At 40.0% G+C, this 26,106-nt stretch overlaps 1 protein-coding gene across 2 annotated transcripts in view; it reads left to right on the top strand.

Moving 5' to 3' along the window:
- CDS1 (CDP-diacylglycerol synthase 1) overlaps positions 1-26,106 on the top strand; it is a 69,011-nt gene that overhangs the window by 21,579 nt on the left and 21,326 nt on the right. For both annotated transcript variants that reach the window (XM_070458198.1, XM_020892786.2), the window contains exons 3-6: positions 2,319-2,415; positions 9,425-9,522; positions 13,420-13,559; positions 24,256-24,314. In XM_070458198.1, the coding sequence (XP_070314299.1) occupies positions 2,319-2,415; positions 9,425-9,522; positions 13,420-13,559; positions 24,256-24,314 (394 nt within the window). The remainder of the gene's footprint in view (positions 1-2,318; positions 2,416-9,424; positions 9,523-13,419; positions 13,560-24,255; positions 24,315-26,106) is intronic.

Below are 26,106 nucleotides of genomic sequence, written 5' to 3'. Positions count from 1 at the left end.
TATTTTGCATATCAGAGCTCTGTTTGGAGTTAAGAGCTTCTCCCTGGAGAGGTAACTTTTGGTTACCTTATCCGTGCATACATATATTATGTTTAAATCTCTGCTTTTATGTGCTTAACTTTGTATTAGGTTTTCTTGGGAGGTTTGGGGAGTCATTTAAATTACAATAAGGCAAGTAAGTCTTTGATCTTGTTGGGGAACTTTTCTGGGAGGAGTAGCATTGGTATAATAAAAGAGAGTAGGTCCCTGTTTAAATCTCTGGTTCTCTGATGTTCAAGGCCAGCCCTTTAGTGTTAGAGGTGCACATGGACCTTGCCGTTCCCACCAAGGACTGATTTCTGACACTTGGGTAGTGTCCTTTGTCTGAAAAATGTTCTCAGTGATTCTGAGTCTGAGAATCAGTTATGAAGGAGGGCTAAGTACCTTTCTGAGATTCATGCAAACAAGACAGGGTTATTACCCACAGACTGGCTTGTGGTCCTTTTATTTACCTCTGACTAGCTCTGCAACCTAGCTCAGTTTTGTAGTCCATTCATTCATCCTCAAAGAGTTCGTTCTACAAAGCCAAATGGAACCTTTCAGCTGTAGCTTTTCAGCACAGCCCCAAAGCTTTCAGTCTCATGAAAAATGTATGAGTCTACATGTGGAGTTAAGCAGGAGAGGGAAATAAAGTTGGGTAAGTACAACCTGACAAACTTGTGCAAACCCTTGAAAACAATTTAAAAGAGCTTGGACTTAATGTTGGCATTTTAGGTCTTGTGTGCAGAAAGTACGTGATCAAAGGGATTTTTGAGAGAAGAGTAGATCTGGGTATCTAGACTATATAGGAGAGTGACTGAAGACAGGGAATGTAATTAGTGTTTGACAAATGAATGGAATCAGCTAATATTTCTGTTATAGGGTGGAGAATACTTAGAATAGGGTGTGCCTGTGTCTGATGCTGGGAGGGATTGGGGGCAGGAGGAGAAGGGGGCGACAGAGGATGAGATGGCTGGATGGCATCACCGACTCGATGGGCATGAGTTTGAGTAAATTCGGAGTTTGTGATGGACAGGGTGGCCTGGCGTGCTGCGATTCATGGGGTCGCAAAGAGTCCGACACGACTGAGCGACTGAACTGAACTGAACTGATGTGTTATCATATGTTGGGTCAAAATGTCTGTGATATAATTTAAATGTTATCATATGGATTAATAGAAAGCAGAAATTATTAGTAGAATGTAAAATGAATGGGGTCCCATGGACTGCAGCATACCAGGCTTCCCTGTCCTGCACTGTCTCCCAGAGTTTACTCAAGTCCATTGAGTCAGTGATGCTATCCAACCATCTCATCCCTATTGCCTTCTTCTCCTCCTGCCCTCAGTCTTTCCCAGCAATGGGGTCTTTTCCAATGAGTCGACTCTTTACATCAAGTATTAGGGGTTCAGCTTTTAGCATCAGTCCTTCCAATGAATATTCCTTCTATAGGTGTTATTAGGGGTGTTTCATACAGGGTCTGCTGACATTTTTCATGACATAGCCACAGAAGGAGTGCAGCTGTTTGTAAAGTACCCTAGGGGTATGTGTGGTGCCCCTGTGTGGGGGGAGATGGGCTTCCCAGGCCCTTACTAACAGCAGAGGGTTGAGCAGGTCAAGTCCCGCTCAGCTACCAGGGACCAGCCACGGTTTTTACTCGGGGGAACTCTGCTCCAAGAACCAGCAAAGGCCCAAGGAGAAGAGAATACCGCTGAAGGCTCTGTCCCTCAGGAAAACAGGCTGAAAGAAGTGACCTTCTGGTTGGCCTTGCCCTCAATGTCTGACCTCCCCACACCTTCCTCTTTTTCCTGAAATTGCTAATCTCTCCAGTTTCAGTTCTGCATCGCCCTTCCTTTACTTCTTCTCATTAGAAGGCCTTGCTGTCTGTTGTACCCCACCGTAACATCATTACCATTTATATAAACCACCCTGAAGGATGGACATCCTTTGAGTGGGCTGTGCACGTGGCCCCTCCTTCCCATCCCAACGACCCCAGGATGGGATGTGTAGACATCCTTGTTGGCCACCTCACTTCCCAGCCTCAGAGGATCCATTCTCACTCATGTGGAACGTGAGCTGGTTTTTCTTTTGGCAAACAATGTTTACATTTCCTTTAGCTCTCAGTGACTGAGCAATTGCTCTTCATTTGGTTGGTAATTGTTATTGTAGAAGGTAAAGTAGGTGCGTGGGGATCCCTAAAGTGTGGTTAAGGGCAATCGGTTAAGTCTGGCAATTCAGTAGTGAAACAAGATGCAAACATTTAAGAATACACTGATGCTAACTTTACAAACATTTCCTTTGTAGATGGAAAAACTGGTGGATTCGTGGAATTCTTACTCTGACGATGATTTCGTTGTTTTTCCTGATCATCTATATGGGATCCTTTATGCTGATGCTTCTTGTAAGTGTTTTGTGTTTGCCCAAATGTCTCTCGCTTCCTTTTACAGCATTAATATTGAAGTAATTTGAGTATGTCATATAAAAGAAGGCGATTCAAGACTTGGTAACAGCAAATTTAGTTCCTTTAGGCATTTTCTGGTTTATGAAATGACCTTGGCTAATCTTTTCCACTTGCAAATTGGCCATTCAGTGTGTTCTTTCAGCAGAGACCGAGTACATACAACAGATATACAACTTTGTGTCAGAAACTGTGCCAAGCTTTCAGTAGGAAGTAATACACACACGTCTTCAACATATGTGACTATCAGCTAGATCCCTGACTTCAAGAGACTCAGTCTGATGGCAGAGACATGTAGGTAGCCATGTGAATAAAGAGTGTAGTAAATGAGTGGTATAAACTCTGTGATCCTACTGGGAAACCACAGTAAAATAAAAAACAAAACTATGCCAGGCTGTTCTGGAGGGTGGTGCCGTGGGGCTCTCTGCCCTCATGGAGCTTACTGTCCATGTGCTAAAGAATTGATCAGATGTATCATCACAGGCTGCAGTAAGCTTCTGGACAAAAGAATAGGAAGCTGAGAGCGGAGGGGTGCTGGTAGGCTTCCTGGACTTTATCCAGCGCTCAGCATCAGCACAGTGATTGAAGGCTGGGTAGGAGTCACGGGGTGAAGCAGAGATCTTGGGGGAAGGATCATCACAGCCAAGGTTTCCCTGTGTATAGAAACCTTGATCGCCAAAGAAGCATGAAGCATTTGAAGTCCAAAGTGGTAGAAGTAAGAAGGAGAAACACATTCTGTTCAACAAATTCGTCATGCCCTTCCTGGGTGCTGAACGTGATTTAGCAGTGAACAGTGAGGGCCTGCTCCAGGGTTATGCCCGATGTCCCTTCTTTTCATTGTTTGTCTTCATCCATCTCAGTTATCTCCAGCTTCCCCTGGAGGAAGAAACTACCCACGGCAGTATTCTTGTCTGGAAAATTCCATGGACAGAGGAGCCTGGCGGGCTACAGTCCAAGGGTTACAAAAAGTCAGACATGACTGAGTGAATAAGCATGCATGCACACATCTCAGTTAGTTTAGTCCCTTCTTATGATCTTACCTCCCTGTTTGTTTCCTGGCTGCCTGGACACCCTGAGAAATATGTTTACCTACCTTCCCCTCTCCTGTTTACTCCTGTTTACAGCGATAAAGTTGTAGGAGCAATATGATGATTTTCCTTTTATTTTTGTTAAGAAAATAAAAGAAGTTTGGAAGTGAAATCAGACACAGTTGAAAAAAAAATCCCATCAACTTCTGGAGTGACTTAGAATACCTCTTTAAAGGACCATAAAACCTTTTCTTTTCATCCTGTTACTAATTTTGTACTTGTTTGGCATATCCAGGTTAAAAAAAAAAATGCGAAATTACTTTCTCTGTTCTGTTAATTTGCTGACATTGCAGTTTTTTCTTACAACGCAAGGATGGATAATGGACAGGACCGACTTACTGTGAGGCTAGAGGGTGCTGAATGGGTGAGAGCCGGTAGGCAGGCGTGAGCACAGTCCAGGTGTGACGTGAGGGGTGGGCCCCAGCTGCCAGTCCTCGGAGTCTGAACCCCCGAGGGCTCCCGGCGGTCTGGGGTGACATTTCAGGACTGAGTGTGTGCTGAGCGCTCCCCAGTGCTGTGTGGAGAGCGGTCAAGCTGGGGGAAGGAGCGGTGGGTGATGGCAGAGAGCTCAATGAGGCTTTGGGGCTGAAAGGATCTTTGAGTAGACCTGAGGACCTGTGGGGCTGGAGTGAGCACTGTGAGCAAAGGTCCCGGTGGCTGGGTGTGTCAGGAAAGGGTAGGTGAAACCTTTGCCTGGGGCTTGGGGCCTTTGAACAGGAAAACGTAATTAGGGATCAAATCCTGGAGGCCCTTGAGATACTATGTGAAGACGTTCGGAGTTTATTTTGTAAAGCAGTGGGGAGCCATTTAAAATTTTTAGGGAGTCTCTTTTTCTTTTTTTTTCATATAAGGTTATCGTTACCATCTTTCTAAATTCCATATATATGTGTTAGTATACTGTAATGGTCTTTATATTTCTGGCTTACTTCGCTCTGTATAATGGGCTCCAGTTTCACCCATCTCATTAGAACTGATTCAAATGAATTCTTTTTAATGGCTGAGTAATATTCCATGGTGTATATGTACCACAGCTTCCTCATCCATTCGTCTGCTGATGGGCATCTAGGTTGCTTCCATGTCCTGGCTATTATAAACAGTGCTGCGAAGAACATTGGGGTGCACGTGTCTCTTTCGGATCTGGTTTCCTCAGTGTGTATGCCTAGAAGTGGTATTGCTGGGTCATATGGCAGATCTATTTCCAGCTTTTTAAGGAATCTCCACACTGTTTTCCATAGTGGCTGTACTAATTTGCATTCCCACCAACAGTGTAAGAGGGTTCCCTTTTCTCCACACCCTCCAACTAATAAAAATAAATGGAAAAAAAAAATAAAAATAAAGGTCATAGAAAATAAAAAAAAATAAAAATAAAAATAAAATTTTTAGGGATCATTTGGATTGTTAGTCCTCTTTCGAAGGTAGTTTTGATCAAAGATTATAAACCACCAGTATCCTGGAGGCATTGACTCAAGTGCCCGGTGACAAAATGACATTACTCTCCAAGATGAACTATTTGTTGTGGTAGCTAGGGCCAGAATTTGTGGATAGAGACCAATTCTTAACCATTCTTTTATGACAGCATTGAAAACAGCTTTAAAGGCTTCCTTGCATATTTGGATTCTGATTTTTTAAGAAGAGAATCATAAGCGCATTTAAAGTACTTGGGCTTTTTTTGTTTTTCTACTATGAAAGGAGAATACCATTGTATTACAGGTTATTTATTTGGTGAGTTTAATCAGAGAAGAATATTAAAGATCTAGTTAAAATATGTTTCAACTGTTATTGCTCTTAACTTAGATTTACTGCACATGCATGCACACACATGTACACACGCATATATATATATGCTTTGTATTTATGATATTTATGTTAAGGGAACATGAATATATATATACATACACACACACTGTTGGTACTCAATTGATACTATCTGTATTTTAAAGTCTTATTTACCTTTATAACCCTAACTAGGTTCTTTATATTTTGAGAAGTACACATTGTACCTAGCTTGCATTTGTCTTACAATACCAGCATTCAAAAATGACTAATTCAAGAGAGTTTTATTAAAAACTTACATCTAGGAAATGATAGCTACTATTTTAAGATGGAACTTGTACTCACATTCCTTAAAATAAAAGGAGCTTTTCCTCTTCAACCTTCTACTTATAGTGCTTTAATTGTTGCAGTCACAGCTTGGAATCACACTTTCTAAGTGATGGAGTTACTAAAGCAATCTTGTTTAAGAAGGAAATGGGAACATGTGACAGATATAAGAGGTTCCCCATACCCCTTCCTGGAAACTCCCATAATAATTGTTTTAATGCACATTATTTAAATAGTGCACTTTCCATTGTGAGAGTTATAAATGTTTATTAAAATTACTTTGGAAGGACTTCCCTGGTGGTCCAGTGGTTAAGAATCTGCTTTGTAATGCAGGGGGCGTGGGTTCGATTCCTAGTCAGGGAACTAAGATCTCACATGCCATGGACCTAATTAAAAATATTAATAATAAAGTTTCTTTATAAAATTACTTTGGAAAATAAATAATTAAAAAAATCACTCCCAATCCCATCATCAGTGACCAAAAGCTAATACTGCCATTTGATATATTTCCTTTCATCCTTTTTTCTTTTAAAAACCATGATTGTAATTGTATATAATGTGACTAAATGCTGTATCCTTTTTAAACTAAATATTGAATGTTTTGTGTTGCTCCATAGTCCTTGTAACCATTAGCTTTAATACATCCATCTACTCTGTGGAATGCAGTACATCATAAGTTATTTAAAGCAATTAATGTGTTATTTTTAGACATTCCGGTTATATTCTGGTTTTTCTTTATTGTGAATAGTTTTATCCTGAACATATTAAAATGTAAAGCTTTTTCATGTGCAGGGCTATTTTCTTCGAACAAATTCCCAGAGTGAAAATAGGTACTTTAATTTGGATAACCCATAGGTACCGTAGTTCAGACTCAACATATCCAACTCTGAGCTTGTGTTCTCTTGCCAGCCGTTCTGCATACCTCTGTTTCCTTCTCAAGCCTTCCCTGGTATCACCCTATGTTCTCTCTCCCTTTGCCCCTCTGATTGCTTAGCCACCAAATCCAGTCGGTTCTACCTCGTTGATGTCTCTGATTTCCTATAGTCCGTCTTCTTCTGCCGCTCACTCGCACCGCTCTGGGTGTGGTATCTTACCTGCCTTGCTGTCTCGTCTCTTGCTGCTTCTCCCATCAGTTCTTCCCACTTGTTAACCCCAGACACTCAGGTCTGATCGTGACCTTCCGTGATCAGCACCAGCTCCGTTGCTCAGCCCTTCATGCTGTTTGCTGTGACCAGACTCGCCTCCCTCTCCTGCCCATCCCAGCTTTGCGTCCAGCCTCTCTGGACTACGTCTAGCTCCCTGCACCCCCCCTCCCCGGTGTACGTGGCTGTCTGTCCTCCTCCTCCGCCCCAGCTGGCCCATCCCCGCCCTCGCCACGGCTTTCTGGTCTGCCTGTGCTCGTACCCACGGGGCTGTTTGCACATCGTACTGGAGCTGCGTGTGTTCTCCCTGAGAGACTGCTCCTCTCTGAGAAGAGAAGGCCTGTGTTATTTCTCTGAATCTTCAGTAACTAACAAGAGTGGTGGTGGTGGTTAGTTGCTGAGTTGTGCCCTACTCCTTGTGATCTCATGGACTGTAGCCCGCCAGGCTCCTCTGTCCGTGGGCTGTCCCAGGCAAGAATACAGGAGTGGGTTGTCATTGCCTTCTCCAGGGGATCTTTCCAACCCCCGGATAGAACCCACATCTCCTGCACTGGCAGGTGGTTTTTTTTGCTGCCGAGTCACCGCGGAAGCCCAGAGTAGCAGAGTAGGCACTTAGGTATCAATTGTTTTTTAATGCTCTTAGCACGTTAATTGGGCCAGCGGAGGCCTTTTGGTACATTGCTACCTCTGTCGGTGGCATGGAGCATCAGGTTCTGTGTGGTCACCCAGTTCTTACTCTGTTTTGAATTCTCTGTTTTCTATTTTCCCAGCAGTACCATATTAATTCTGTTGATAAGCTACAAGTGACAACTGTACACACATATGTGTGTGATATTAAAAGCTCTTTTTTTCTCCTATCAGTGAAATTCCATATATAGAGCTAATGGTTGTTCTTGAACAAATGTGTTCATAGAAATTGCATGAGTGCACGTGATATTTTAAAAGCCCTTGGTTCTATAAATAGCATAGCTTTGCCATTTTACCAACATTGAGCATTGTCCCTGTTCTGTGATTATTTTTGTTAAAAAAAAATAACTTGATAATATATGCAAAGGTTATTTGAAGGACAGTATTTAAACTTCCTCTTTTGTTTATAACACATTTATAGCTTTTTCTTAAAAGAATTATTTATGGTAGTTTGGCATAATATTTTCTTGCCAAGGGGATACAATTACTTTTTCAAGTATGTCATTGGACATGTAATAGGTATAGTGGAGAAAAGTAACCTAAGACTATCCTGGGCAGTAGGTTTGGGAAAGCTGATTTGTGGTGACCTTAAAAAGAAATCCCAAAGTGTACTCTTTAGTTTGGTTAGTTCTTTCTGGAAAGGCCCAGATAGTAGTATTTTAGGCTTTAAGGAGCCACATATGTCTCCATCGTATCATCTTTGGGTTTTGTTTTTAACTGTTTATAGATATAAAGTCCATTCTTAGCTCCAGGGCTGTACAAAAACAAACCCCTGGGTAGATTCTCTAGAGGTGGGAAAAGGTAGTCTGCTATACTGACAGAGGCTTGGATCTCTTAGTTTCTGGTGATGAGTGTTTAGCTTGCCATTGGCTCTTTGAGTCTTGGAATTGACTTAAGCCAAACACTGGTTATGATGCTATAGTCTCAGAAATTACCTTTATCCAGATTGCTGGATGCAGCAGTTTGAGGGACTGCTACATAGACCATCAAAAAGGGGTTCATGAATATAAACCTATTTACTCAGCATGTGCGGGGCCTCCCAGGTGGTTCAGATGGTATAGAATGTGCCTGTAATGCAGGAGACCTGGGTTCAGTCCCTAGGTTGGGAAGATCCCTTGGAGAAGGGAACGGCTACCCACTCCAGTATATTCTTGCCTGGAAAATTCCATAGACAGAGGAGCCTGGCGGGCTATGGTCCATGGGGTCGCAAAGAGTCGGACATGACTGGGTGACTTTCACTTACTTACTTGGCATGTGTATTGGACACTGTGCAGACAGAACTGCATAGACTCACTTGACTGGCTACTGGGGCTGCAGACATCGAAGGCTGCTTATAATACGTCAAGGAAGCACTGCTTGGGTTGATCAGAGATGTGTGTTGCTGGCTGAGGGAGAGTTGGCATGGTGGGAAGAATGAAGATCTCATGCCAAACCTTGAGTGACTCAGTAAGGATATTTTAGCCATTTGTCTTGATAGTATCTTTATCCTCGGCAAGAATACCAACTTGTTAAAAATAAACATATACAAGCAAATTTTCATATAGGATCATTTTCCTAGGATAACTCAAGAAACAAAATCGACAGAAAAAGCCACCCAACTTCAAGAAATGAAGCAGTAATGAGGGATTGATTAAGCCTAGTTAGCTGTGACCCCAGCCAGACTATACCCTTCAAATTCTAAAGTACAGTGCCACCTCCTGCCCTGGGAAGGATCTCTCAAACGTTTTGAATAAAACATTGTTTTGCTTACCTCTTTGGGACATCACTTGATTATAGAGAAGTTGAATATTGAATTTTTGCTGATGATCTTTAGAATAACTGAAAGTGGGTAGCTGAAGATTTTTAAAATACATGTGACAAGAAGTTACTTGTTAAATAATTAAGCATAAATGTAGACATTAAGAACTGTGTGTTAATGTTTTCTCTTGGTTTCAGGTTCTAAGCATCCAAGTGAAATGCTTCCATGAAATCATCACCATAGGTTACAGAGTTTATCATTCTTATGACTTACCTTGGTTTAGAACACTAAGTTGGTAAGTGACTTAAAATTGTTTCAGATATGAAAATCTGATTCTTTTCTAAAGTTGGTAAGGAAGCATCCTGACCACTCAGTATCCACCCAGTTGACCTTATAGATTGAGTATAAAGAAATATAAATGAAAAGAACGCAATTGAATGTTGAAAGAAGAAAATCACCTTTAACTCTCCATTTCAACATAACTATTTTCAGATTTCATCTTTCACTATTTGTAGATACCTGACTTATATTGCATATACACACTATTTTTGTCCTCTTTTTAAAAACCTCAGCATTATATCGGACACATATTTATACCCTTTATAATTACAATTTTAACAAAGTTTCATTCTGTGAAATGTTAAATACATGTTAATCTTTTGGTTTATTTCCCCTCAGTTGACATGAGACCATACACAAAACCGGTATCTCTACAAAGACTGGAAGATGAGACGTGAAAATAGTTGTGGCTTTTCTTTTTTTTCCCTCTTTTTTGAGTGACAAGTGGTTGATTCAGGAGAGGAAAGCCCAAGCTGCGTGTCTGTCTCCCTCCTCCCCTCCCCTCCTCACCCCTGCAGACTGGCCTGTGCTGTGCTGAGTTGCTCAGTCGTGTCTGACTCTTCGCAGCCCCTTGGACTGCAGCCCGCCAGGCTCCTCTGTCCTTGGGATTCTCCAGGCAAGAATACTGGAGGGGGTTGCCATGCCCTCCTCCAGGGGATTGTCCCATCCCCGGGATCGAAGCCAGGTCTCCCGCATTGCAGGCAGGTTCCTTACCATCTAAGCACCAGGGCAGGTAGGCAGACTGGCCTACCTTCTCCAAACCCCCTCAGGCCTCGGGCAGGAGGACCAAGCAGGGCAGTGAGAGGATGGATGACCTTACCTTTGCTGCTCCTGGCTTGGTCTCCTGAAGGCCCCGGGACCTCTGACCTGCGACAAGGAGGGTTGTCAGAGGAAAGAGGAAGGCTCTGATGGGGTCAGTGTATAAGGCACCCTGCTAAACATTTCAGGGTTGTTACCAGCCCCTGAAACATTGCATACAAAGTTATTCTATGTAGAAAATACTGCATGTAAAATTAGCAAATAGGAATCACCAAATAATTTTAATATTTAATGTTTTATATATTTTTAAGTTTTTTCAGGATTCTTAGTTATCAGGACCTTGACCATGAAACATGATAATACGATAGTTCATAATTAACAGTCCATGTCTTTGAATGTATCAGTAGCTGTTTGATTAGTATCAGTGTCTTTGTATTTTATTTATTTACTTATTTATTTATTTTATTAGTTGGAGGCTAATTACTTTACAATATTGTAGTGGGTTTTGTCATACATTGACATGAATCAGCCATGGATTTACATGTGTTCCCCATCCCTATCCCCCCTCCCACCTCCCTCTCCGCCCGATCCCTCTGGGTCTTCCCAGCGCACCAGGTCCGAGCACTTATCTCATGCATCCAACCTGCGCTGGTGATCTGTTTCACCCTAGATAATATACATGTTTCGATGCTGTTCTCTTGAAACATCCCACCCTCGCCTTCTCCCACAGAGTCCACAACTCTGTTCTATACATCTGTGTCTCTTTTTCTGTTTTGCATATAGGGTTATCGTTACCATCTTTCTAAGTTCCATATATATGTGTTAGTATACTGTAATGGTCTTTATCTTTCTGGCTTACTTCGCTCTGTATAATGGGCTCCAGTTTCATCCATCTCATTAGAACTGATTCAAATGAATTCTTTTTAATGGCTGAGTAATATTCCATGGTGTATATGTACCACAGTCAGTGTCTTTTTAAAGCAGGCATCACCTTTTGGGTTTACAGTAGTCAAAAACAGTTTCTTGGTTTTATGAACACCTAATTTTTCCTTCTGGAAAGTTTCTTCATGAGTTGCAGTGTGTACAGGGAATGTTAGGCAGATTAAGTTCTAGTTGTTTAGTCACTCAGTTGTGTCCAGCTCTTTGCAACCCCTGGACTGTAGCACGACAGGCTTCCCCATCCTTCACCATCTCCTGGAGTTTGCTCAAGCTCATGTCCTCTGAGTCAGTGATGCCATCCAACCATCTCATCCTCTGTTGTCCCTTTCTCCTGTCCTCAGTCTTTCCCAGCATCAGGGTCTTTTCCAGTGAGTCAACTCTTCTCATCAGGTGGCCAAAGTATTAGAGCTTCAGCTTAATCCTCAGTCCTTCCAGTGAATGCTAAAGTATTTGGAGAGTAGTTTAACCCATGCAGGATTGATTCTAAGTGTAAGGGGGAAAAGGGTAGGTCAAGATGGGCTCCAGTGATTGTAGAGGCCTCACGGAGAAGGTGACAGAGAAACTGTTACTAGAAATGAAGACAGGCTTTGGATGGAGAAGGATGTTCTGGGCTGGGGAAGCAGCACCTATCAGGTTCTAGATGGGGGGCAGAGGAGGCACCTGCCACAGGTGGTGAGATCTTCTTGGCTCTCCCGAGCGGGAGGGAATAGTGGCCCAAAAGTTGGACTGGTGAGGGACTTTCTGGCGGCCCAGTGGTTAGGACTGTAAGCGTCCAGTGCAGGGGGCATTTCAATCCCTGTTTGGGGAACTGAGATCCCACATGCAGAGGGGCATGGCCAAAAACAAAAAGATGGTTTGATGGCCTATCAAGGTAGGCCTTGATAGCCTTACAAAGGTGTCACAGACAGATTTCTATTATAGGAGAGTGAGACATGGTAATGTGGAAACATGATGTGCTTCCCTTTGGAAACAGTGGGGTCTGATGCCATTCATGAGGACCAGAGGGAACCACCACCCCTCTCCTCTTCTAGTGACCTCCCGGCTGCCTAGGTCACAGTCTTTGTAAAGGAGGAATCTGGGAGGAACCCCGAGGCAGTGTTTCTTAATGCATTTTCCTGGCTTACACATGCTCCCTTCAGCAAAGTCTTGTGAGTTCAACTTCTCCCTGGGGGAAAGGATAAACCAGCGCTGGCAGAAGGGGCAGGCCATTCATAAAGTGTTTGTGTTGTTTGTTTGTTTCTTTCAAATTTTACATTCTCCATTTTTTTAAATTTAATTTATTTATTTCAATTGGAGGCTAATTACTTTACAATATCGTAGTGGTTTTTGCCATACATTTACAGGAATCAGCCATGGGTGTACATGTGTTCCCCATTTTTGAAGTTTTTCCCCAGAGATTTTTACCTGCAGCTAGCTCCTAACCCCCACTGCTACCTTTTGAGTCACTTATTCAACTAGAGTCCATCTGGAGTATTGAGAAAAGGGGGCAAGATCCAGTGTGGGCAGGACAGAGTAGGAGGTGAGAGGTCAAATTACTTCTCCCCTCTTTTCCCATTGATCTTCGTTAGGGCAGGCGGGAATTTGGCTTAGGAGCTCTACTATTAAAAAGATTAGAGGGACTTGGCTGGTGGTTCAGTGGTAGAGGCTTTGCCTTCTTGTGCAGGGGGTACAGGTTCAGTCCCTGGTCGGGGTGCTCTAAGAGCCCATGTGCCTTGTGGCCAAAAACTAAAACATAAAAAAATGAAGCAAAATTGTAACAAATGCAATAAAGACTTTTAAAAAAATGACCACTATAAAAAAATTATTAAAACCATTAGGGAGATGTTGGGAATGCATTTTCATTATAAACTTAATACTCTGTGTGTGTGTGTGTGTGTGTGTGTAGTATTTTCTACACTGCTTCCTAATTTTCTGTCTATGGCATTAGATTTTGAGCTAAATAAAGGCATGAACTACTCAGTACATTTTTGTTCACTGGTAAGTTTGAAATTAAGTTTAAAACAGGGAGAAAAAGGATTTTGGTGGAATATATCATGAACCTATGTTCAAAACTTAGTTTTGATCTGTGTCATCATCAAAAGTAGAAAATAGGTTTGCTGGGTTTGAGGGGGAAAATGTTTCAAATATAAAGAAGCTAATTGTTTTAATGTTACAGGTACTTTCTGTTGTGTGTGAACTACTTTTTCTATGGAGAGACTGTGGCTGATTATTTTGCTACATTTGTTCAAAGAGAAGAGCAACTTCAGTTCCTCATTCGCTACCACAGATTTATATCATTTGCCCTGTATTTGGCAGGTAAGTTAAGGAGAAGACTCTGTATTGATTTTTAGCCAGTGTATGTTACATGCTTATTTTTATTTATGTTAAATTGTAATATCCTTTTTTTGGTTACATTTTAACCCACCTTCTCTTTTTGAATGTCTCCCATATAAAACTTACTTTCATCAGTTACTCCCTAGTGGTGGTTAAAAAAAGTACTTGGTGGTTGAAAAGAACTACCTTCTCAGTAGTCTATCTATATATTTGAAAATTTTCTTTGTAAATTATAGTAAAAGAACTTTAAACATATGGATTATTTACCAAGTAATGATATAATTTACAAAGAAACTTTCACACATATATTGCTTTATTTGTTCCTAGGAAATAATTTTATATAGAATTAATCAGGGTACTTAGTTTTCCTGACTTTTTTTATTATATAGTCATTTATATATAAATATATATATATGTTTATAGTAGGCTATGTCACATTTTTATGATTTTAGATTAAGAATCACATACTTAGGATAACATTAGAATTAACAGATATGTGGCTGTCTAGTAGTTAGGCTCCATACTTCCACTGCAGGGAGCCTAGGTTTGATCCTTGGTCAGGGAACTAAGATCTCAAAAGCAATGCAGCATGGCCAAAAAAAACCCCAGATTTGTTTCTATCGAAGTGAACCAATTATAAAAGAAATTTCCTAAGAAATTGATTTAGATATGTACTTAAAAAATTATTTATTATTTTTATTTGACTTTACCAGATCTTAGTTGGAGTGTGAGATCTAGTTCCCCAACCAGGGATTGAACCTAGGCCCTTTGCATTGGGAACACAGAGTCTTAGCCACTGGACCACCAGGGAAGTCCCTAGATGTGTACTTTTAAAAAGTCAGAGTTCCAGTATGAATCCTGCTTACATGCTAAATAAACTTTGGGAAATGTAATTTATTGATCTGTGCCTCAGTTTCTTTGCAAAGCACTTAGAGCAGTACCTGGTGCTATTTAAATACTGAGTATTATCATTATTTTCACTTTTAAAGGCAGAAAGGAAATTTATTTGTGAGTTTTCTCTTTAGCTCTTAATGGTTACTGTCTTAGCTCTTAGGGCTTTCCTCATAAATAAATTCTTCTCCAGTTAGTACAGCTTTGGAAACTTAATACAATATGGATGACTCCTTTCCATTTCTCATTAAACAAAAAAATATACAGAGTGTGTGGGAAAGTCAGTCCTTTAAAAGTATGTCATTTTAATTCAATAATTAAAATACATTCTTTTTTATGGCTGAGTAATATCTATTGTCTATTGTATCACAATTTCTGTATCCATTCATTTGCGGGTGGACATCTAGGTTGCTTCCATGTCCCAGCTATTGTAAATGGTGCTATAATGAACATTGGAGTACATGCGTCTCTTTGAATTATAGTTTTCTCTGCATTTATGCTCAGTAGTGACATTGGTGGGTCATATGTAGTTCTTTTCCTAGTTTTTAAAGGAATCTCCATATTGTTCTCCATAATGACTATTTACATTCCCACCAGTGATGAAAAAAGGTTCCCTTTTTTCTACATCTTCTCCTGCATTTATTGTTTGCAGATTTTTTAATGATGGCCATTCTGACCTGTGTGAGGTGATACCTCATTGTAGTTTTGATTTGCATTTCTCTGATAATGAGTGATGTTGAGCATCTTTTTCCATGTTTGTTCACCATCTGTATGCCTTCTTTGGAGAAATGTCTGTGTAGGTCTGCCCCCCCCCCCCCCCATTTTTTGATTGGGTTGTTTGCTTTTCTGGTATTGAACTGCATGAGCTGCTTGTGTGTTTTGGAGGTTAATCCAGTTGTTTCTCTTGCAATTATTTTTTCCCATTCTGAGGGTTGTCTTTTAATCTTGTTTCCTTTGCTGTGCAACTTGTTCCTTTTTATAGTATCGTATACATGATACCCTCTCAACCAGTTCTTTACAGTCACTGTTGCTTCATCCCCTTAAATTTCTGACTCTATCAAATCAGTATTTGTTCATTTTTTTCTAACTGATTTCGGTCATTGGCATAGCTTACCATTGCTCTTCCATGGAATCACGGAAGCTCTTGAAAGTCATCGTTGTCATTCTTTCAGCAAACACTCGAGTGCTTTCCAAGTGCCAGTGTTGAGGATACAAGGGGACAGGCCTTTAGTGCGCCTTCCGGGGGCTGACAGCTGCTGAGAACGTGTCCCCTCGGTCACTGCTGGACTGGGAACAAGGGCCCCTAAGACCACGAAGAAAGGGAAGGCAGGCCTTGCTCTACTGGGGCAGGAAGGCCACTGAAGGCCTTGGAGAAGGGATGATGGTTGTTGTTCAGTCACTAAATCATGTCTGACTCTCTGTGAGCTCACAGACTGCAGCACTCCAGGCTCCCCTGTCCTTCACTGTCTCCCAGAGTTTGCTCAAACTCATGTCCATTGAGTTGGTGATGCTGTCCAACCATCTCATCCTCTGCCACCCCCTGCTCCTTTTTCCTTCAGTCTTTGAGGAGGAAGTGGCAAACCACCTCAGTATTCTTGCTGTGGGAACCCCAGGAACAGTGTGAAGAGATGATCAGTGTCAAGAAAAGCAAGGGACAAGCAGGTGTTTGCCAGGTGGAGAGTGGGAAATGGCATTCCAGGTAGAAAAAACAGCTGTGCAGTCTTGGGGATGAGAGCGGCATGTTCGGGACCCATGGAAGTACTGAAGGCTGTACAAGTAGACAGGAGCCCCATTTTGAGGGCCTTGTGTATCATAGGAAGACTTTGGGCTTTATTCCTGGGAAACTACTGGAGGATTTCAAGCTAGGAGATAATATAGCCAGGTTTGTAATTCAGTGAATGGTGAGTGGAAGACATTAAAAGAGTGACAAGATAGGAAATTGTTGCTTTAATTCATACTAAATATAATGTATGCCTGAGTCATTCACGTTTATACTTAATACTAAGAGGATCATAAATTTTTTAAAAATTGTGTTTTAAAAAAATAAAATTTGGACTATTCTTGATGTGAAAAAATAAAAATAAAAAATTATGGGACTTCACTGGTGGTCTAGTGGTTAAGACTCTGTGTTTCCTCTGCAGGGAGTGGAGGTTCAATTCCTGGTCAGGGACTAGGATCCCACCTGCTGTGTGGTACAGCCAAAAAGTTAAAAAAATAAATTTTTTTTTTTAATGCTAAGGGTTGATCTTAGAACCAACTGCTGTTTATGACAGTCTATGAAAAAATTGCTTTTATATCCTAAATTATTGGCTTAAAATGTACTTTTTGTTGAGATAATTATGTATTTTCATGCAGTTGTAAGAAATAAGACAGGATGCCTATGCACTTTGCCTAGTTTCCACCAGTGATAATATTTTGAAAAATTACAGTGTAAGATCACATCAGGATATTGACATTATTATAGTCTTACAAATGTACTTTTAAAACACATTTTTTTAAAATTGAAGTATAGTTGATTTGCAATGTTGTGTTAATTTCTAGTGTACGGTAAAGTGATTCACATATACTATCTTTTTCATGTGCTTTTCCAGTTTGGTTTCTTACAGGATATTAGAGTTTCCTGTGCTATAGAGTAGGCCCTTTTTGTTTATCTGTTTTATATATAGTAAACTGTATCTGCTAATCCCCAAATCCTAATTTATCCCTTCCCCACCCCGTTTCCCTTTTGGTAACTGTAAATTTCTTTTCTGTGCTTCTGAGTGTCAGTTCAGTTCAGTCACTCAGTCTTATCTGACTCTCTGCCACCCCATGAACTGTAGCACGCCAGGCCTCTCTGTCCATCACTATCTCCCAGAGTTTATTCAAACTCATGTCCATCGAGTCGGTGATGCCATCCAACCATCTCATCCTCCGTCATCCCCTTTTCCTCCTGCCTTCAATCTTTGCCAGCATCAGGGTCTTTTCCAGTGAGTCAGTTCTTCACACCAGGTGGCCAAAGTATTGGAGCTTCAGCTTCAGCATCAGTCCCTCCAATGAATATTCAGGACTGATTTCCTTTAGGATGGACTGGTTTAATCTCCTTGCAGTCCAAGGGACTCTCACGAGGCTGCTCCAACTCCACAGTTCAAAAGCATCAATTCTTCAGTGCTCAGCTTTCTTTATGGTCCAATTTTCACATCCATACATGACCACTGGGAAAACCATAGCTTTGACTACGTGGACTTTTGTTGGCAAAGTAATGTCTGCTTTTTAATATGCTGTCTAGGTTTGTCATAGCTTTTCTTCCAAGGAGCAAGCATCTTTTCATTTCACGGCTGCAGTCACCATCTGCAGTGATTTTGGAGCCCAGAAAAATTAAATCTGTCACTATTTCCTGTGTTGTCCCCATCTATCTGCCATGAAGTGATGGGACCAGATGCCATGATCATAGTTTTCTGAATGTTGAGCTTTAAGCCAACTTTTTCACTCTCCTCTTTCACTTTCATCAAGAGGCTCTTCGGTTCCTCTTCGCTTTCTGCCATAAGGGTGGTGTCATCTGCATATCTGAGGTTATTGATATTTCTGCCAGCAATCTTGATTCCAGCTTGTGCTTCATCCAGCCCAGTATTTTGCATGATGTACTCTGCATAGAAGTTAAATGAGCAGGGTGACAATATACAGCCTTGAAGTACTCCTTTCCCAATTTGGAACCAGTCTGTTGTTCCATGTCCAGTTCTAACTTTTGCTTCTTGACCTGCATACAGATTTCTCAAGAGGCAGGTCAGGTAGTCTGGTATTCCCGTCTCTTTAGGAATTTCCCACAGTTTGTTGTGATCCACACAGGCAAAAGCTTTAGCATAGTCAATGAAGCAGAAGTAAATGTTTTTCTGGAATTCTCTTGCTTTTTCTATGATCCAGCAGATGTTGGCAATTTGATCTCTGGTTCCTCTACCTTTTCTAAATCCAGCTTGAACATCTGAAAGTTCTTGGTTCATGTACTGTTGAAGCCTGGCTTGGAGAATTTAGAGCATTACTTTGCTAGTGTGTGAGATGAGTGCAGTTGTGCAGTAGTTTGAACATTCTTTGGCATTGCCTTTCTTTGGGATTGGAATAAAAACTGACTTTTCCAGTCTCTGTGTTTCTATAAAATGCAACTTTGTAGTAAGCTAGGAGCTGCTGGGTTAAGTGATGAAACTTCTGATATAAATTATGCATGGTTTTCTATTGGATTGGCCAAAAAGTTCATTTGGATTTTTCATAAGATGTTCATTTGGGTCTTTCATAAGATGTTATGAAAGACCCAAATGAACTTTTTGACCATTCCAGTATATCTGTTATCATTTCACACGTGTCTATTAAAGGATAGTCCTATTAAAGGATCATAAGCACCCACTTTGTGTTTCTCTTGTTTTTTTTAATTCCTGGTGCCTAATACAGGATCTGGGATTTAGGTTCCTAACACACATTTACTGGATGAATGATCAAGAGGCTGAGAACCTGTACATCTAAACATAGTGCTTTTTAGGGATAATTTTTTTTTTTTTAGCATCAGGATTTTGGTTGCTGGGTCTTGAGGCCTTATTGGTTGATTCTTGAAGTGATTAGTGACATTTATGAGCTTAGTCCAGCAAATAAAGTTAGACTTGAAAATAGGAGTGAGGAAATAGAAAGTATGCTCTGTTGAGATAGTTGTACCTTTCTTTCAAATTATGCTGTGAAAAATGTCTGGAATTCTCGTTAAACAACATTCCAAGAGGCCCGTCCAAATTTTAGTTCTGCAGTGGTCAAATGAGTTTTATAGGTCTTAACAGATATGAAAAGTAGAGACCACACAAGCTTTTTCATTGATGCTGAATTTTATTAAAACAAAATGTACCTATATCCAGGTCTGACCTACTCACCAAGGCCCAGCAGATTAAATGACTCATTTAACATCATCGCAGATGACCCACTGACTAGGACCCAGAAGACATTCTGACATTTTAGATGATTTTGTTGTAAAATGAACTTGTCTGATAGCAAAACAAACATCAGAGACAACATTTTCTCTAGAATCTGGGTATATTTTTAAAAGATCTTGATGATTTGGATTTGGGGCTCTTTAGAAACAAGGGCAACCATGTGATTACATGTCTGGTAATGACAGGTGAATAAGCTTAAGATGTTGGACCCATAATATCATCACCTTGAGATCTCTTTAGCCAACTAGTGAGGAGCATATTAAAGGCATATTATGTTTAGTCAGGGTTTTTTTGTTTGTATTTGTGCATGGCTAACTATTTTGACTTCTTTTTTAAAACCCTTAAGGAGAGGTTGTGACTTGAATATAATACCTTGAGTTCAAGAAAAATCACTGGACAGTATAAGATTAAATTATGGCTAAAATTAATCCACAATTAAGAATTGTTTTCAGACATCCTGTATATGTTTCATCTCAAAGGATGTAGATGAAATCTTTGAAAGATGTCACAAATCACTGTTCATAAAGGACTGTATCTCCAAAATCACTTATAGTGTGTGTGTGTGTGTGTGTGTGTGTGTGTGTGTGTGTGTATAGAAAAGAAAGCTAGAGCTAAGTTGTGTCTGACTCTTGTGACCCTGTGGACTGTAGCCTTCCAGGCTCCTCTGTCCATGGGATTCTCCAGGCAAGAATACTGGAGTGGGTTGCCATTTCCTTCTCCAGGGGATCTTCCCGACCCAGGGGTCGAACCCAGGTCTCCAGCATTGCAGGCAGATTCTTTACCAACTGAGCTATGTGGGAAGCCATATATATATACATATATTTTGCTTGTTTGTTTTTGGCTGTGCTGGGTCTCCAGTGCTGCATGAGCCCTCTATTTTCCGTGAGCAGGGGTGCCCTCTAGTTGCGGCGCGTGGGCTTCTCGTTGCATAGTACTGGCTCTGGAGCACAGGCTCAGTAGCTGTGGCTCATGGGCTTAGTTGCTCCATGATGGCTTGTGAGATCTCCCTGGATCAGGGTTCAAACCCGTGTCTCCTGCATTGGAAGGCGGATTCTTTACCATGAGTTACCAGGGAAGCCTTTCCACTTAGAGTTTTTTAATTAAACATGATTATAAACTATTTACATATCAGTCTTGTTTTATACCTTAAGCTCACTATGCAGATTAAAGGAAAACTTTCCCTGTATATTAGCTAATATAATGGTTGATTTGTGTGAATTTCTACACTGCATATTTAAACTTCTTTAAAACACCTCAGTTGTATTCTAGTGTCTGAATATGGCAACACACCAAGCAGTGTGCTTCTGAATTGTTGAATACGATGTTTGAAACATTTCAAAGTTTTGGTTAGTTAGCGAAGTGTGATGAAAAATACAGCCACGTAAAAAAGTAATCGATGAGTCAGTAACCTCCAGTATATAGTCCTGCATCTGTCTTTGTTTTTTGAGTTAAGGACTTCATGTGTTTACTGAATTGGTTAATCAACAATAAGAAATTTAAAAAACTTTATTATTTCTTTATGTTTTCTGTCTCTTCAATTAAAGTATGAGCTCCTTGAGTGGAATGCCTGTCTTATCCATTTTTTGTGTGTGTATTTTGTGTCTGCATCTTAAGTGCTCAATAAATGTTTTTCAATTGTCTACTTTTTCTGAAATTCCCTCTATCACATCTTTTGGACTTCTCAATGTCTTTTTTTCTTCTTCAATTGACTTGACTCCTTAGGCATCTCATTCTTTTTTATGCTTTCTGAATATACCTCTCTTAAGTCTATTGGGGAACTTGGTCTCCCTAACCTCCTGAGAACTCCTTGATCTTGGGCCACAAGATATATCCTTCTTTGCACTGACAGCCCCAGGCACAGTGCTGTGTGTATAACTGGTAATCGGTCAGTGTGACTAAAAATAGTTATATATCAAGATTGTATGTTACGAAACTTTTTCAGTGAACATTCTACTTTAACAAATCCTATTATTTTAATTTGAAATATAACCATAAAAATGTTCTTTATTAATTGGGGAAAAAGTAAAACTATGGATCCAAATATGTGAAGTTATCCTTTCCATAGATTTATTGAAATATAGCATGTATGTGTTCCATTTAAACAGAAAATGGCTGTGAATGAAGAAGTAAATGCATGTGTCTCTTTTGGATTATTTTTCTTTGACAATAATGTTTAACCTTAGATATGCTAGGAAAACAGTTTACACCCTCCTCCCCCAGATTCCAAGAATGGTATTATTTTAATACATCCACGAGTCAGATAGTTATATCCTTTATTAGAACACCCTAAAATGCGGTGTGTTACTGGTGTATTTACCCATAAAATTGCATCAGGTAAAACTGAGTTGCCAAGACTGTCCTGGATAAAATGATCATCAGGAAAGTATTGAATGAATCTGCTGGTAATTTTGTTTGAAGAAGTGCTTAAGGGTGAGTGGTATATAATTCCAAGAACAAGAAAACCATGTATGTTGGAGTAGTGTTCGTGAGGAGAGAATTCATAATTAATGATGTTGAGAATTTCCCAAGGCTGTGCTGGGAGAGCCAGCAAGGTCTTTTCCGACAGAAGGGGAGGTTCTGGAGGCTTTAGCTCAGTCTGCTTCTGAGTTGCCTCTACCTCATTAGCTCTGAAAGGGAAAGTCGCTCGGTCGTGTCCGACTCTTTGCAACCCCAGGGACTGTACAGTCCATGGAATTCTCCAGGCCAGAATACTAGAGTGGGTAGCCTTTCCCTTCTCCAGGGGATCTTCCCAACCCAGGGCTCGAACCCAGGTCTCACGCATTGTGGGCGGATTCTTTACCAGCTGAGCCACAAGGGAAGCCCCCATTAGCCTCTGAACCAAGTCCAGTCTACGTTCGCCTGTAACCGTGGACCAAAGGCATAAAGCAGCATAGAAATTTCACTATTTCTTAAGCCACAAAAGAAATCTCCCTGTTATTGAAGAAAAATTTAAAAGCAGTGATTTTAAAAGCAAGTCGTTTATGCTACAGGTGGTTTTAATGCCACGAATTCTGTGTTTTAGTGCCCCCTCCCCACCCCGCTTCCTTTCTTTCTCTGAGGAAAGTGACGTATGTCTCAGTTCGTCGCCGCTCAGAAAATGTTTCCATATGCCTTTTGCAGTTGAACCAGTCAGATTCTACAGGTGGCAAATAGGAAGTGAGATAGGCTCTGGGAGCCAGTATGCATTCCCTTCCTTTACTGTCACCCTTGACACTGAGGTTTCAAATCAGCCATCAAAAAAGAGGTGCAGGCCGTGGCTGTTTGAGTCCGTGCTCTGGTCGGAGTGGTGTCAGCCTCGCTTGCTCTAATGGGTAGAGCTCGCTTGGTAAGTGCATCTTAGATATGCAAAGCCGAGTGTTTATTTCACATGGGACAGATTAGTTGACCGTTTGTTTTCTGTCTCAGAGAACTCATGCTCTAAAGGTATTGCCGAATAGAATGCATGCATGGCTATTTAGCTGAAATTAAACTTGGCTCATGCATTTCTAACATCTACTTCTGTTAAAAGAAAAAAAAAACTTCAGAATAATGATGTAGTGATGTAATGCCCACTTTACTGATTAGTGGGCAAAAAAGTGTATCATAGTGCCTCTTCATTATTTAACATATAATTATTAGATTTCTGCTTCATTAGGTGGGCTTCCCAGGCGGCCCAGTGGTAAAGAACGTGCCTGCCAATGCCAGAGGTGCAGGTTTGACCCCTGGGTCTGGAAGATCCCCTAGAGAAGGAAATGGCAACCCACTCCAGTATTTTTGCCTGGAGAATCCCTGGACAGAGGCGCCTGATGGGCTGCAGTCGATGGGATTGTGAAAGAGTCAGATACAATTTAGCAAGTAAAGTAACAACAACGAAAGTTCATTAGGTAGAATTTTTATTTAGTAAAATTTTATTGTAATTGATGTATAGACTATAGACAGAAACACAAATACTGTCTGTGCATCTTGAGATTGTTAAGAGTATTTTGTTTTGCTGTAATCCTTATAATATGCTTCTGAGAATTTCTGAATCACTCTTAACCTGAATCTTGAGGATAATGGTTTATGGAACCACATGACTCTTAAGGGTCAATAGAATCTAAGGGTTTAACTCCTTTTTAGCTCCATGATCCACAGTAAATTAATAAAATCCTTTGTGTATTTTTCTTCATCTGTAATGGAGATAATAATAGGTAACTACATCATAGAAATGTTGGAAGGATTAAATGAATTAATACTTATAAAAGGCTTAGACAAGTTCATGGAACATAATAAGTGTTCAAAGATGTTAGCTGCTATAATAATTATTAATTTTTATTTTATGTAGAGATTTAAACACTATATATATATATTTGATGGACTGATACAGTGAATACATTTTAGTGAACTGAAATTCAGGGTCCAATTTTCCATGTCCACACATTAGCAAGGGACTGACTCACTTAACTAATGTAGGAGATGTTTATTGAATTTATGGCATAGACTATATCAGGCATTTTGGAGAATACAGGATCATTTCCCTCAAGAAACTTCTATTTAAAATGCTTGATACAAGAGTCCTGTCCAGGAGACCAGGGTTTGATCCCTGGGCCAGAAAGATCCCCTGGAGAAGGAAATGGTAACCTACTCCAGTATTCTTACCTGGGAAATCCCATGGACAGAGGAGCCTGGCAGACTACAGTCCATGGGGTTGCAAAGAGTTGGACAAGATTTAGTGACTCAGCAATAATATAAGAGTAGGAGAGATGGTGTATGAGTGAGTAGCCAACATACAGCTAGATGTGGTATAGAAATTTGGCTTATATGAACTCATCGAATCGTAAAATTTGTAACAGGTTACACAACAAGTGCATGTTTTTGTTCTTGAACAGGTTTCTGCATGTTTGTGCTGAGCTTGGTGAAGAAGCATTACCGTCTGCAGTTTTATATGGTGCGTATTAACCATTATTTTGTAGTTACTATATGTAATAAAAACCTTCACCTTTATTATTTTTTTTTCTGTAGTGAGAAAATAGGATCTAATCTGCTAATTGCCTATATGTGAGGGGTATTTGAATTTTGGATGACTAATATTTATAAATGTTTGAAGCTGAAATTTTTTCAAGGATTCAGAATTTTTAACTTTTGAAAGTTTCCCCCAAATTTTTCCTTTCAGTATTTTCAAAGGCTGTAAAATTTAAGTCAAGCATTTGGAGTCCCTAAATTTGTAGAAATTTGAGGTGTTTCCATAGTCTCCTGAGCAGTTAAAAAGTCTCAGAAACATCTATCATATATTTTATGGGAGGGACCTATGTTTACTTGTGCTTAGCCTAGGCATAAGGGTACAGAGCTTACATTTTCCTGGTAGCTATGGTTAGCTTACTTTTTTCTGGTAGCTACAGTTGCATGATTCGTTTTGGCCAGAACTATTTCCTTCAGTGTATCCTTGAACAGTGTTCAGTGTCTTATGAAAAGTATCACTGTATATGATGACCTCTTATTTTCTTAAACGGTAGCTAATGATAAGAGTGTAAAATGACAATTGTAGTATCTATAGAACTAATGTATTTGCTAGGTTTGTTGTGAATTTGGGGTGTAATTCCTATTCTTCATGCTTTGCTTTTCCCTGCTAAGACATCCTGCTGTGCACCCTTGCTGGAAAATTATAGTGTTTCTTATACATTCCTAATTTCTTGGGTTCTTGAGGGAACAAAAATGGTAAAATTCTCAGTGAAAATCTAGAAACCATCAAGACAAATTAGAAATAATAGAATCTACTATGAAAATATAAATGGTACCTATTGGGAAAAACCATTTATGCGTATTGAAGCAATCTAAGACAGAATTGGATCACTTAAGCAGATGAAAACAAAACAGAACAATGAATGTAATGCACTGTTTGCTGCAATGGAAGACAGGTTTATTATGAATAAATCAAAATCATAAGAATTTTGAAAAGTCCTTTTATAACTTTCGGTAAAAATTGTGAGAGACTTCCCTGGTGATCCAATGGTTAAGACTTCACAATTCCAGTGCAGGGGTTGCAGGTTTGATCCTTGATTGGGGAACTAAGATCCCACATGCTGTGCAGTAAGAAAAGAAAAAAAAACCCATGAGACTAATACATAGAAATATTAGCCCTTTTTGTTATTCTACTTATATTAATGATGCTAAAAGTAGCTAAAGTGGCTGTCTCTCAGGATAGATGGGGTTGATGAAACAGAGGCCTTTTGACAATTTAAAATGGAATACTTTCATTGAACAGAGCTGTGAAGATCAACTTTCAAGTATGAAAAGATTGGATTTAAGGGCAATTGATCCCTGCTTGTTTGAATCATTTGAAGTTATAAATAACTCTTTATGGGAAAATGTTAACCATAGTGAACTCAGGAAAAAATCATTTCCAGCATTTCTAGTAACTAGAGAAATGCAGTCAGAGTAAAATTTTAGTTCTTATCTAAATGCCATAGCAGTACTGTAAACTTGTCATTACCACTTTAATCTCATGATTCAAGATGATGGTTTATTTTTTAATATGTCTTTTTAAATTTAGAGGTGTAGCTCGGTATTATTAGCATTCCATTTTTGTATAAATTAAGGTTACTTTGTTGAATATTTTTCATGGTTCTCAGGTTTCAGGAGGCACCAAAATGAAGGTAATTTACTAATGGCATTTATTTTCTATGACCTTATCTTATGAAATTTGACCAGTAGTCGTGCTAGAAATTTGCGTTTCAGAATTG

Source organism: Odocoileus virginianus, chromosome 29 (genome assembly GCF_023699985.2).
Source record: "Odocoileus virginianus isolate 20LAN1187 ecotype Illinois chromosome 29, Ovbor_1.2, whole genome shotgun sequence".
Taxonomy (NCBI): domain Eukaryota; kingdom Metazoa; phylum Chordata; class Mammalia; order Artiodactyla; family Cervidae; genus Odocoileus; species Odocoileus virginianus.
This window is presented reverse-complemented; position numbering and strand designations above follow the sequence as displayed.